General features: G+C 44.5%; 1 protein-coding gene across 2 annotated transcripts in view; it reads right to left on the bottom strand.

The window, feature by feature from the left end:
- Positions 1-210: 210 nt before the first annotated feature.
- Positions 211-14443, bottom strand: part of CDRT4 (CMT1A duplicated region transcript 4) — a 40559-nt gene continuing 26326 nt past the window's right edge. Inside the window, exons 2-3 of one of the 2 annotated variants that reach the window (XM_006170893.3) lie at positions 4080-4157; positions 211-1081 (exon numbers count right to left, since the gene is read on the bottom strand). In XM_006170893.3, the coding sequence (XP_006170955.1) occupies positions 636-1081; positions 4080-4157 (524 nt within the window). In that variant the 3' untranslated portion in view covers positions 211-635. The remainder of the gene's footprint in view (positions 1082-4079; positions 4158-14443) is intronic. The other variant, XM_006170892.3, reaches the window with a different exon arrangement.

Raw genomic sequence — 14443 nt, 5'->3', positions numbered from 1 at the left:
TAGATTTTTCCAAGAATCACAGAACCGTCTTCAGGTGTCCCCTCAGAGACACTAGCCAAACAGCTCCCCATCCTCAAAGGTAAGGGTACCATCTCCACAGGGAGAGCCCCGAGCTCAGAAATGCCAGAACTAGCTGAACAGCATCACCACGCCCCCAACTCAGAAGTCTGAGATTCAGCCCACACACCCCTTCTCCAAGCAGCTAACTTTTAATAAATTGATTCTTCCCTTTGCTCTCCCAGCCTTGGGGGTTAAAAGTGTTTCCTGCACATACTATCTCCATGGATACCTTTGTAATTCTTTCTGTCCTTTTCAGTTACCTGCTTAATCATTCGTTACGTTACATTATCTCTGATAAAATAGCTGACGTGCTGTCTCCCGCATGCACCTAGACTATTACACCCACCGTTAGTCCTAAGCATCTTTGGCAGAAAGTTGGGGCAGCCCAATGTTACCAAACTGCAATGCTGGAGTGGAAACGCTCACCCACCCGCAGCTCACTGTCTGAGCTGGTTCCTCTCAGCCAGCCTCTGCACAAGCGAGAGCAAGTTCACATTCACAGGACATAGTGAAATTGGTGGCAAATGGAGCTTAATTGCCATACATTCATAGGGGATGGCTGCAGGGCCTTCTTGCTAAATATTGGAATGTTTCTCCTTGTTGGCTAGTAGTGAGTTGTACGGAAGCAACCTCATAGGTTTTCGGGAGAAGATGATCTTGTTATAGTTTGTGGTGGGACTTTCTCTGGAATCTGTTTGTAAGTGAATGGGTTCTGGGAAAACAGTAGGACCTGTGGCAGATACAGAGTAAGCACCCCACTTCGCTAGTGTGGTCTCTGACAGCTTGTCCTTGATCATGGCTTCGCCAGAGGACTTCCTTCTTTTCAGCTGAATGACACCGGGAGGCTTGCTCTGCCTCGCTACCCGCAGGCTTTCCTCAAGAGCACGCATGCATTCCAGGTCTCTAGTTTTGCTCTTCTCAATGAGTTTTTTCACCACTGAGGAGGTATATGTGACATAGGCTGGCCACGGCTCATGGTTTTCAAGCAGTTTCAGGGGAAGTCCAATGTTTTCTGTGAGTCCTACCAACAAAGAGAAACGCAGGTGACTTAGAGGCACTCGGGTATAAATATTCAATTCTTCAAAGAATTGGCGGGTACTGGAACTCCATTTTGTGTTTTGTTTAAGCATTATTTATTTATTTATTTATTTAATTCCATTTGTTGTTATTATTTTTTTCAATTTCACCAGAGAGAGACAGAGGTAAAAGGACAGCAAGAAAGCAAGCCGCCAGATCCAGGACTCAAACCACGGTCAGCTATGTGGGAATCCAGTGCCTTTAACCACCTTGCCACCTGCCAGCCCCTGGAGTCCTGTTTTATATCAAGTAGAAATCAAATCAAATCAAAAACTGGGAGACAGGTGACATTCTCTGGAGTATACCAATTAAAGAACAACAGAATGGAAAAGAGCAGTGGGCTTGGAGTCGTGTGCTTGGTTTCAAATTTGTGAAAACTCTAATTGTTTAACCCTGAACTACATTTATTTAGTTTTTAATGAATAAAAACGGTTATTGTAGGTTGTTGTAAAGACTAATATATTTTTGAGGTTTGAAAGCATGGGCTCTGCACTTAGAGTGCTTCAGATTCCTGCTCTACCCCCTGAATAGCTGTGAACTTTGAGCAAATTTCTCAGCCCTCCTAACTTTCCAGTCCCCTACCTGTAAAATGGTGATTAGAATAAAACCAACTTCATAGCACTTTCTTGTGCATTAGAGGTCATTTTTTTCTTTTATTGGTAGAGGTTTTTGCTTTGGGGTGTGTGCACTCATGAGAGAGACAGAGACAAGTGAAAGGGAAAGTGAGAAATCACCCCCAGCGGGGATGGCCATGCCACAATCCCTTCTCCTCCATTCTCCTCCAGGGACCTTGGGCACACATGCACATGCACCCTGCATGAGTTTCAAACCACTGGGTCTGAGATTCGAACCACGGTTGGTCCTGTGGGAGGCCTGCAATGTAACCTCTACGCCATCTGCTAGCCCGCATTAGAGATATTTTTGCAAAGCTTTTAGCACAGCATTGGACAATGTCAAGAGTAACTATTACCCTGTCTGCTACATTTCCTAGCCAGTGCTACTTCAGGTAATCCTTCTTACCCCTGATAAGGAAGATATTATTGCCATTTAACAAAGGGTAAAACTGAGAGTAATTGGGGACCAATTATAGCAGTTACATCACTGGACTCCCAAATGGTGGACAAGTCCCAGACCCGGTGGGGCTTGAAACACACTGGACATATGTGTGTGTGTGCTCAAGATCCCGGGAGGAGAATGGTGGAGAAGGGATTGCTGTGTGGCCATTCCCCATGGGGGATGATTTCTCACTTTCCTTCTCACTATCTTTGTCTACACCCCTCCCTTACTCCCACTTACATGCATCCTGAGGCAAAAACCTCTTAAAAAGAAAACAAAAAACTGAGACTAGCTTACACAGCAAACAAGTGGCAGGTTTGAAATCAAGTTTCACAGGCTCAAAACTCAGAAGCTTTTCACTATACGTGTTTGCCAGAGTTTTTTGGAATTCAGGGCAGGGGTGCTTTGCTAGAAATTCTACACATTAGTTTGCCAAGCTCCAGCTCCTTTGAAAACACCAAATCGTTGGGGTTAGCAGTTGGCATAATGGCTATGTCGCTGGACTCCCATGTAGTCAACCACGGTTCAAGTTCCGGATCCGGTGGCTTAAACTCACACCAGGCATGTGCGCGTGCGTGCCCAAGAGTCCGAGAGGAGACTGGAGGAGAAGAGATTGCAGTGTGGACATCCCCTCTGAGGGTGATTTCTCGCTTTCTGTCTCTCTGTTTCTCTTTTTCTGGAGAGTGCATGTGCCCTATAGTAAAAACCTCTCCGAAAAAAAAAAAAAAAAAGAAAGAAAGAAAGAAAGAAAAAAGAAAAAAAAAATCATGAACAAGTCAGTCCCTCCCTGTTTTTGTCTGCAACTTCACTGGATCAAGCAGAAATGCCTCAAAATTTCTCTTCAGTAGCCACTAACTACCTCCTCCTGTTTTCCCAAGTGGTACATACTTCCCCTAATTTTATAGTCCTTTGGTCATTTCAACAGACGTGTGGAAGGGAAGGGAGTTAAAAGATTAATCATGCCAGCTCCACACTGATTCAGTAAAACATGCTGTAAATGGGGCCTAATCAAAAGGAGATGCAGCTTATATGAAGGGCCTTCAAAAGGTTCATGAAATAAATGGAAAGTCTGAATTTAATTCAGTGCAAAAATATTTTTAAATTCATGCGCAGTTTTCTCATAATATACATTTTCCATGTACTTTCTAAAGAGCCCTCACACAGTATTCTCAGACTGCATTCAGAAGCTGGAGCTTGCTTGGGGACAGATCTGCCAGCCCAGAGCATGCTGTGGAAGGTCTCTGTCTCCCACAAGTCGGGTGCTGCTCTGCCTGAGGAACGGAAGGTGTGTGATACCGCTTCTCACTAGAAAATTCGCATCAAAGCTGGCAAGCATAGACCTGACTTCATCTTTGTTGGTGTGGAGTAAACGAAAAATGAAAAAAACTGCAAGTTAGGGCATTTGGATGAATCTGGGAGAGGGGAAACTAAAACCAGAGCAAAATGAGCAGCAACCCTTTTCTTTTTATTTTTTTTTTTGGAGAGGTTTTCGCTATAGGTCACATGCACTCGCCAGACAGACAGAGAGAGACAGAGAGACAGAAAGCGAGAAATCACCCCCCAGGGGGGATGGCCACGCCACAATCCCTTCTCCTCCATTCTCCTCTCGGGATCTTGGGCACGCACACACACGCGCCCGGCATGAGTTTAAGCCGCCAGGTCCCAGACTCGAACCACGGTCGACTACATGGGAGTCCAGCGACATAGCCATTATGCTAACTGCTGCTCCCAGCAGCAACCCTTTTCCATGCCCTGAATGCGCCAGCACTCTCTACCAGCGTAACACGGTGGCTGTCTACAGGGCACAGCCTTTTCCTGCCCCAAATCCTTCAGCGAGCAGCAACCCCACAGCAGGAGCTTATATTATCAATGCCCCCAACCTCTACCTTCATCTGTCTTCAGCCTTCTTGCATCAGTTCTCTCTCTCATTTTTGCAGCTTTCTTCATATCACAGATCCGAACACCTTTGGGAAAATACACTTGTTAGCCAGCACCTCCTCACAGGGACCTGAGAAGAAAGAGACTAGTAGCCACCCTGAGGGGATTCTGAGTCCTACCATCCCTGCAGGGGCCTAAGACAGCTCCACCCCTAGAGAAGAGGACAGGCCTTTGTGGAGCTAGAAGGGGTGACAAGAGCCCCCAAAGTCTTGCAGGTGGCCATGCTCAGGAGCCTTAGACCTTCATGACAGTCACTAGGTATTCTGCATTCTGGTTTCTTAGTTTAAAGGAATATGTGCTAAGCAGGCTGGGGGCTGTGCGGAAGTTGTTCCTCAGAGGAAGGTGAAGGACAAAAGGTCTCCATTCAGGACTCTGTCATCTTCTCTACCAGAGTCCAAGTGTATTTGTAAATGTGTCAAGTTCCTGAGCTCCAACCTGTACCTCCTGGTCCGGAATTAGGGGAAGGGGTGACAGAGGGAGCAGCTTCTGAGTCCCAAGCACAGGCTGAAACGGGTCTGGATGCTCTGTGCAGTCATGCAGGTGGGAAATTTGACAGAAACAGGGGCCAATGGCTCTCAATTTGAGGATGCATCTACCTGGAGAGCTTGTTAAAACGTGGATTGCTGTGCCAACCACTGGCATGGAGATAAAGGAGCCTGGATCCCACATGGCCACCTATGTGGTTCGAATGTCATACCCAGAGGCTTGGGAACAAAAACACCAGGCCTATGTGCGTGCATGCCCCAAATTCTGAAAGAATGGAGAAGAGATTGTGACATGGCCAGCCTTCTTTTTCACTTTCCCTCTCTGTCTCTCTGGCACATACACACCCTGTAGCAAATTACATTTAAAAGAAAAAAAAGAAAAGAAAAGAAACAAAAAAACAAAAACACAAATTGCTGGAACCACCTCTAGAGTACCAATTTAGCAACGACTGTTCTAAACTGAAAGGAAGGAAAAGAAAAAGCACCAAAGATTTGTTAGTTTGTATTATAAACTACTGAGAGACAGCACAAAAGTCCAGGAGAGCTTTTCAATTCTTCTCTAATTCAGTGTTTTCACCCAAGAATTTTATTCTATATATTCATTACTATAAATATTTTATCTATGCAGGGACTCTAAATATTCACAGAAGGGCCAGCAGGTGGCATGGAGGTTGAGGCACTGTATCCAATGTGGCCAACTGCATGGTTCAAGTACTGGACCCAGAGACTTGAAAATCACACTGGACACATGAGTATGCATGCCCAAGATCCCAAGAGGAGAATGGAGAAGAAGGGATTTTGGTGTAGCCATACTCCTGGGGATGATTTCTCTTTCTCTCTCTCTCTCTCTCTCTCTCTCTCTCTCTCATAAAAGCACCCCTACACAAAAAAAAAAAAAAAAAAGAAGAAAGAAAGAAAGAAAGAAAGGAAGGAAGGAAGGAAGGAAGGAAGGAAGGAAGAAAGAAAGAAAGAAAGAAAGAAAGAAAGAAAGAAAGAAAGAAAGAAAGAAAGAGAAAGAAAGAAAGAAAGAAAGAAAGAAAGAAAGAAAGAAAGAACGAAAAAAAGAAAGAAAGAAAGAAAGAAAGAAAGGAAGGAAGAAAAGAAAAGAAAACTTAGGGGAAAAAATTCAGGGAAAATGCATTTATGCTGGTGCAAAAAAAATTTAAAATCCATACTTAGTTTTTTTTATATCTACTTTTCCATGAACTTTTTGAAGTTCCCATGTATATTCGCCATCTCTATGGCCTTCTATGGCCCCCCGCCCCGAGGGTGCATGTGCTTGCCAAAGAGAGGCAGAGGAAGAAAGCACTCCCCAGCGGCACACGGTCACACCATATTTCCACCATCACCTGCCAATGCCCAAAGAAAAAGAGCCGCCGATGGGTTTGAACAAGCTCCCAGGTGGTGCTGGTTTGGAGACCGTCGTTTGAGAGCTGAGGGCAGCATTTCTCAGGTTTTAGCAAGCAGTAGAGTCACCTGGCAGGCTTGTGGAACCAGGTGTACCTGGGTGCTACCTCAGACATTCTGGCTCAGTAAGCCTGCTTTGGGAATGGGAGACTTTGCATCTCTAAGTGACTCCCGAGTGAGGTGGATTCTGATGCTCATGGTCTATGGACCACACTCTGAGTAGCCCAGGTGTAGACAGAGTGACAATATACAAGAGGACTGACTTATTTATGTATGAAACACCCCCAAGATAGGCCATTCCAGGGTTTCCCACTTCTTTTTTGTCCTAGTCAAGGAATTCTCAGGGAATGGAAGTGAGTACGTCATTGACAGGGGCAACTGTCATTCCACTATTTTTATAAAGTAACTTAATCACTAATTTTGGCATTTATTATAAAAGGATGGCATCCTGGAGATCAATTTATATTCTTAGCAGAAATTAAAAAACAAAAGACCATTTTCATTAAACCAATTTAGATCCGTGTCTTACAGAGTCCTACTATGAGTCCCAGTCCCCGTCGTCTGCAATAATGCATTTTCTCTGTTGATGCTAATGTGTATGGTAAAATCTTTGACTGGTCTAATGTACAGTGTAGTCATGCTGGGAAAATTCATTTTATATGTTATGAAGATGTTCAATGATTGAATGTGAAAAAAATAAAAAGAAGAAAATAAAATTAGAAACAAAAGAAGACTTCACAGTGCCATTTTTCCCGACCCTAGGAGGGAAACTATGATCAAATAGACCCCTAAGCTAGAGAAAGTCTCATCTAATAATTTCTTCAAGTGGAAATTAAGGCATTTTATTTCTCCTTCTAAGACCTACATAGGCTCTCAGAATTTAAGGCTACCCATTCCAAGTCCCCTGTAATACAGAGCATGTCATCCAAGTGGTCACCCACTCTGTGCCTGTCCACCTCCAGTGAAAGAAAACTCATGATTCATCTTCTGTTCGTAGAACTGTTAGATATCCCTTCTTCTCCTCTTCGTATGTAAAATAGGACCAATAAATCATGCTAGATTATAGAAACACATTATTAATATTTTTGAGATTTATGTATTTTATTTTATTTAGTATTATTATTTTCACATTTTCTCTAGGGCACATGCACTCACCAGAGGGTGACAGAGAAAAGGGGGATGGGAGAGTGATAAAGCCACCAGGTCCAGCACTTTAAAGCAAACCCCCCGGTCAGCCATGTGGGGGTCCAGCACCTTAACCACCACCCCAGCTGCCGGCCTATGTGCAAACACATTTTGAGCTGGTAAAATTCAGAAGATTTTGAATCGTTTCTTTCCTCTTTGCTTCTAAGTTTCTAGTAAATGAACTCTAAGGCCTCTGTGTAGCCTAGTGATCAGGGAATCTAGTTTTGTCACCAGTGTTCATTCGTATAACCCGTCGTCATGCTCAGAGCCCCTCTCCGCGTCTCACTGACCCCTTCGGCAGCCTGTGGGGCAGATAGGACAATTCTACAGAGTGGTAGATTTTTCTCATACCTGCTTAATGCAGGAACTGGGAAACGATAAAGAACTATAAAGGAGGAAGTGTTTGAGACTGCCTGGAAACATGGGGCGGACTTGTTTGTTTGAGAATAACAGGAGACAAATAGTTGACATTAAGTCTGAAGACAAGCTGTGGGCTTCCATAGTTTTCCTCAACACCAGCACAAAGGTTCCATTTTGTCTCCCTGTAAACGAAATGCAGAGCAGCGGTCTATAGACAGAAACGGCATTGACGGGAGGGGCTGGAGGCACAATGTTGAAGTGGCTTTCTTGTTTCTCCCACGGACACAAAGGCCCATGCTCAATCCACCGAGCATCCAAGGCCAGCTCCCCTCAACTCCCACGCACTCTCTCATCCTACCATTTCCAGAATCTAGTCTGATGGGCCAAATCTGGACTAGGTCATACAAAGGAGAGACACTTACCAGGAAGCTCACACGACTTGTGACCTTGATCATGCTTTGAACTTCTTTAGGACCCCAATTATTGTACTCATAACATGAGGATCAGAATAAATCTCGTCCTTCCCTCATAGGGATATCATTGTTATAATAAAATGTCTAGAAGTTAAAATGCTTCTAAACTAGTGGTCTCTGGGCCAGACCTATAAGACTAGTAGGGAAGGAAGCCAGATCTCACAGGGCCAGCCAAAGAGTTGGAATCTTGGCCCTAGGGGTTTGAAAAACACTTCAAGTGCTCCAAATGTATGTATGTGTGCCCCAAATCCCAATAGGCTGGAGAATTAGGGAAGAAGAGATTAGGTTTGACCATGTCCCACTAGGAGGTGCTTTCTCTCCCTCTTGTTTTATCTCTCTGACTCTCCGACAAGCACACATGCCCTCTTGGCAACTTAAAAATAAATAGTTTGATCTCCAAACTTTGGTGCACATTAGAATTACTGGAGATCTTTAAAAGGTACCAAGGAAAACTCCCACCTCCAACACTGTGATTAGACTGGAATAGAGTCCAGCATGGGTAGTGGAATTAAACATTTTCCAGGTTGGGCCAGACAGTGACAAAGAAGTTACACAACTGGACCCATGTGGGAAAGGCCATCTTGTCATCTTGGGACTCCCCGAGCACAATCGTGTAATTAATGCATTCCCATGTGTGATCTGGACTGACTGAGACTCGTAGTGGTTTGCAGTGTGGCAACCCTGTTGGAGGAAGTACCTGTTTCTCCCTGCCCCCTTCCCCTTCTCTCTCTATCATAAGAAATAAACTATTTTTTTAAAAGCTTCCCAGGTGGGGGTCAGCTAGTAGCACAGAAATTAAAGTGGCTGGATCCCACATGGCTGACAGTGCCATTCAAGTCCCAGACCCGGCAACTCAAAAAACATGCCAGGAGCATAACATGCATGCCCCAAATCCTGAGAGGAGAACGGAGGAGAAGGGATTGAGGTGTGACCATCCCCCATAGGGGTGCTTTCTCACATTTCCTCTCTCTCACTCCCTCAGTATCTCTGGCACCGTCTAGCAAATTCAAAAAAATACATTCTAAAAAGTTTTCTACATGACTCCAATGTGGAACCACTGCTCCAAAATCTAAACCAAAAAACACTGACGATTTATAATGTTATTACTATGAATAGTTTCAGATGGGAAAATGGATCCAGAAGACCTTCTCAGTCTCTTTGCAGTTTGAAGACTGGTACCTTCACTCAAGAATTCCTTGCGCATATTCAGTGCAGTGTCTCATGTATGTATTTTACATGTCAAACATGTAGAAGGGCCACCAAGCATCTCCACCACCACCACCTGCTGATACTGGACCTGACTCAGATCAATGGAGGAAGAAAACCAATGACTTCAAGTTCTGAGCTAAGGGAACGATGGCTGTGGGTGGGATTCTCGTGCAAAGTTAATGAGCTCACCCTCTGTCTGTGACCACAAGCTGCATCCTTATCTCAGGAAACCATCTTGAAAAAGGATTTTGCAGGTTCCAGGCAGGATTGCTGGATTAGTGCATTGGCACAAGGCAACCCCACTCAGACTTTTTGCCCCATTAATGCTATAAAAGTAGTGGTGCGTGTGTGTGTGTGTACTCCTGATAGCAAGACATTATCTTAATCCAGTGTTTCCTAAACTGTGTCCCATAGAATCTCTCAAGGTGTTAATAGGTGTTACCTAAAGAAAAAATAAAAAGGCCACTGGCGAGGGCCACCCCACATAGCCATATCAATTACTTAACCCAGATTAAGCATCATTCACATCATCTAAATTATTAGGCAAGATTGCAGACCTGTCCTCAGTCAAATAAGTAAAAAGAAAATGCCACCTTAAACAACTTCCTTTAGAGCAGGACTTCCCAAAGTCAGTTATATATGGGTTTGTTCTGTAATCCTCCCAACAGGAGATTGAATAGGCAGCATCCTCTAATCGCACTCGACCAGGGACTCATTTATTCGATCATTTCTGATTCATTTGGGTAGGGCACCTCATGGGACCAGAAACCACTGGAACATTTGTGTGAATTCTGAAAGTGCCTCCAGCCCTAGTTTTGGGATTGCAAGCCTTAGAGAATAGTGGATTTAAGAGGACAGAAGAATGCACTTGCTCAGGTAACTGCCTTCAGTGACTCCCATCTTCTGAAATCAACCTGAGTCCCACAGAACTGGCCAGATCCAGAAGAACAAGCTGCATTAGAAACTAGGCCTAGCTCCCCTCTGCTCAGACTCCATTGTCTCCTCTCTGCTCCACGAGGCAGGCTTCTTACCTTGTTTGTGTCTCATCCCTCACTTTTCTGCCTGAGCCAGAAGGAGAATCACATTTTCTCAGACGCGAACCTGATGCAAAGCCTCATTTCTCCTCTTCATTTTATCTTCCTTGACCTTCCATTTCCTCTCCTACCCTGTTTCCCTTTCCGCCCTCTGGCCACTGCTCATTTATTTTCGGCTGAAGAGGAAACTGCCACGAACGCCAGAAGTGTCTTGGAAGGCTTAGCTCTGAGATCTGGAGGAATGGCCCTGGCACGAATCAGTTCAATGCAGTGCCTGGTTTCTGTGTCATCTCTATCCTAACAGGCCTAACCAGGAGACCTTCATGGACCCCAACTTACAGGACAGGACAACAGCATGCACTGGCTCTCTGTACTTCACAGGTGAGGAGACAGATGTCTCATTAGCCTCACCTTATCATAGCTCACTCCACCATCCTACTCTGCCCATCCCATAGGCTCTATGGAAATTCCTGCCATAGACCCACCTCTACCAAATAAGTGTTAGAGGGTGCACACAAGACATTCATTAGATGTGCCTTTAGCAACACTGATGCTGGGGAGGGGGCGGGGCACTGGGAACCTGAGAAACATTAGGACAAAGGGGAACGGGAGTGGGGTGGGAGTAGGGAGGGTCAAGGTGGTCAAGTCCTTCAGGAAAGAGGAGGCGTCCTCTCCCTGCTCCCTGTACACAGTGTTTGGGATACCTTCTCAACACTGCCCCTCCCCAAACACACTCTTCTCAAAGAAAAGGAGAAACAAGTCCATCGCTGCACCCTCCTGAAAGACCAAATCGGGGGCCAGGCAGTGGAGCGGCAGTAATGCAAGTGGACTCATGTGGGAAAGGCCCCAGATTCCCATCAAAAGACTTTCATGAGCACAATCCGGACCAGCTGAGGCTGGGAATGGATTGTGACTGAAGACCCTATTGGGGGCCTCTCTCTCTTTCTCTCTCTCTCTCTCTCTGTCTTCCTCTCTCATGGAAAAAAATAAATAAACCTTAAAAAAAAAAGTTCAAGTTGTATATAATGGACAACTTTAGTAGCTGTCATATATTCTAAGAGAGACTGCCCCACTTTCTGGGGGAGCAATTATCTCCAGCCACATCTCGGGTAGGGAGGCAGTGATCTAATCATACTTGTCCATCTTCTAACTCAGACCTGCCATTATCAGTTTACCACCTATGGTTGGTAGAAGGGGTTTTACTACATTTTTTTCCCCCATATGAGGGCAGGGAGAGGGAGAGACAGAGACAGACGTTTTAGGGTCTCGCCATGTCACAATCCTCTTGCCTTTGCCTCCCAATTATCTAGAATCACAGACACGTGCACCTGGACCAGGCATGATCAGATTGGCCTGGGAACCCAACCTGTGCCTCCTACGCAGCTTCCAGCCTCCCCAGGGGTAGCACTACCTGTGCCCATGACAGTCGTCGTGCAGATAGACCACTTCTTGATAATTCTTCTGCACACAATGCATTTTCTGTAATGATTATTCATATACTTTGAAGATATTTTATTTTCTAATGAGGGAATGAGAGTTCAAATAACTATGGCCATGTAACATGTATTTATTCATCCATGCAAGCTTGCATTTAAAAACTCTGTATCAAGCATTAAACATCACACTTCTAAAAGACGTACATCCTGCACTCACTCAAACCCATAGTGGACTCCCCAAATTCACCTCTTGCTTTGGGGTCTTCATTTCTTACTGTAAACTGTTCACAAAGCAGGTTTCCCATTCTCAAAGCAAGTCAAATGAGTCTAATCCCTGTCATTGGAAACAAATGCAGATAAGTCCCTGCACCTAGGCCAAGACATGTCCCATTGGCCAGTCTGAAGACAGGGTTTGAGCATCTCTATGTACCAGGCACTCAGCAAGGTGCTGGAGACACAGAGAATAAGGATGCAGGCCACTCAGCCTTCAAAGGAAGACAGATCATCAGTTTCCTAATTCAGTATGGGTAGGGAAAAGTGTCAAGGAACAGGTTCAGGAAGAGAAAAATCATGCTGAGTCTTGAAGGAAAGGAGAATGAAGGGTAGGGGGCATGGTTTAAATGCCAGCCTCTGTGTTTCCAGATCCTGAGTGAAGCTCTTCTCTACTCATGATCCATGTCCTTCTTCCAATATGCAGATAACACAGGCTTTTTCCAAACAGCATGTCTGCCTACATTATGAACTACAATGTTGAAGTAGCTGAATAAGCACTTTACAAATTCACTACAGGAAGAAGTATTGGGCACTGTATACCTAGCTGGTATAACTTATGAATCTGAATTTTATATTTTTCCAAGGAATCTTCAGTCATAAATATTAAGTTCCCAGGGGCCAGCAGGTGGCATAGTGGTTAAGGTGCTGGACTTGCAAGAGGTCAACCATGGTTCGAGTCCCAGACTCAGTGGCTTAAAACTCACTCTGAGCACATGTGTGCTCAAAATCCCAAAAAGAGAATGGAGAAAGAATTGTGATGTGACCTCTCCCCTAGGGAGTGATTTCTCACTTTCTGTCTTTCTGCCTCTTTCAGTCTCTCCAGTGAACTCATGTACCCTATAGCAAAAAATCTCTCAAAAAAATAAATAAATAAAAATAAATTTCCATTTTCAGATGTAATATGAAGACCTATTAGACACCAGACACGTGAGATCCTACTATTATAGTTTACAGATCAAGTTCCAGATTTCTAAATAAAATTTCTAGATCTGGCCCTGTATTTAAAGGAACCAGACCTCATTTGGCTGACCATGTTTCAGATCCTGGCCCTGGCAGCTTGAAAAACATGTCAGGCACGTGTGCATGTCGTAAATCCCAACAGGATGGAGAAATGCAAGAGAAGGGACCTCAGCGTGACTATGCCCCAGTGGGGTGCCTCTCTTTCTCTTTTTCCCTCTCTCTGTCTCTATCTTTCTCTGGCAAGTGTATGCACCCTATAGTGATAGGTAGATAGGGAGATAGACAGAATGAAATTTCCAGACCAAACCTCCCAAAAGGCATAATCAGAGAGAAGGTTTTCAACCTTTCCCTTCCATGGACATTTTGAGGTAGGCTTGTACATTAGCAAGCTAGAAAAGTAGGAAAAAACATGAGGAAACAGACAGTAAGAAATAAAACTTCATATTCAGGAAACCAAACATGAAGGTTTTGAGTGATTTCTGTGCAGAGCCCCTCTCTCTGCCTGACAGCTGGCTCATGAGCAATAGGACCATTAAAACGTGGGACCTCACGGTGTCCAATCAATCAGAAACAGGAAGTCCAGTTCCACTAGAACAATGGGGGCATTGTGAACCTAGAGAACACATTAGGGAAATAGCCAGGCATTTCCCAGGACTGGTCTCAAGCAGTAGGCCAGGCCACCCCTTCTAAAATGCTCAAAGCACTAGGAATCTTGGCCAGGGTTTATTTTGAAGAAGGTGACTTGACTGGAGACTGTGCTTAGAACCAAGAGCCCTGGCTTCTCTAGGATTCAGTTATGCCATCAGCCTATCATCAGCTTGGCCTCAGTAGAACACCGTCATCCCAGTTCATGCCAGAATGTGAAAAAAATAGATGTATTACACACTACACCTAACTCCTCAATCCCAGGTGACCCCAAATTACCATCAGATTTTAAATCTCCAGTTGTCTAGGGTGAATTTTCCACAGTTGAACCACTAGCCAACCTGAAAATTAAGAGTTTGACTAATATTTGTCATTAACAGTGTTCATACCCAGCAGTAGTTGGAAAATGATTTATGAAATGGAGAATAAACAAAAGGAAGATGTGCCATTTGGGGATGAAGCAAAGGAAGGCACCTGATGGATGGATGCCCAACACCATGCAAGTAGGAAGACAGCCTAAGGGAGACTAATGTCAACACTGTGCAGACAAACTCTGTCCCATATACCAGGTCCCATATGCCTGCTCACATGTGACCAGACACCACAGTCACTAGAAGACTGTGAAGAGGAAGTAGAACATCGCCACTCCTAGAAAAGCAATTCAAGATATGTGTCATGTTGATAATGGCCACGAGTATTATGTACTTTGTATTGCTGTGTGTATTTTTTTTAAGTTTATCTAATTTCTTCCATGAGAGAGAGAGACAGAGAGACAAGCGCCCTCAACAGGGTCCTCATTGCTGCAATCCACCTCTAGGCTCAGCCAGCCCTGGATTGTGTGGGCA

This window comes from Tupaia chinensis, unplaced genomic scaffold (genome assembly GCF_000334495.1).
Source record: "Tupaia chinensis unplaced genomic scaffold, TupChi_1.0 Scaffold149131_1, whole genome shotgun sequence".
Classification (NCBI taxonomy): domain Eukaryota; kingdom Metazoa; phylum Chordata; class Mammalia; order Scandentia; family Tupaiidae; genus Tupaia; species Tupaia belangeri.
This window is presented reverse-complemented; position numbering and strand designations above follow the sequence as displayed.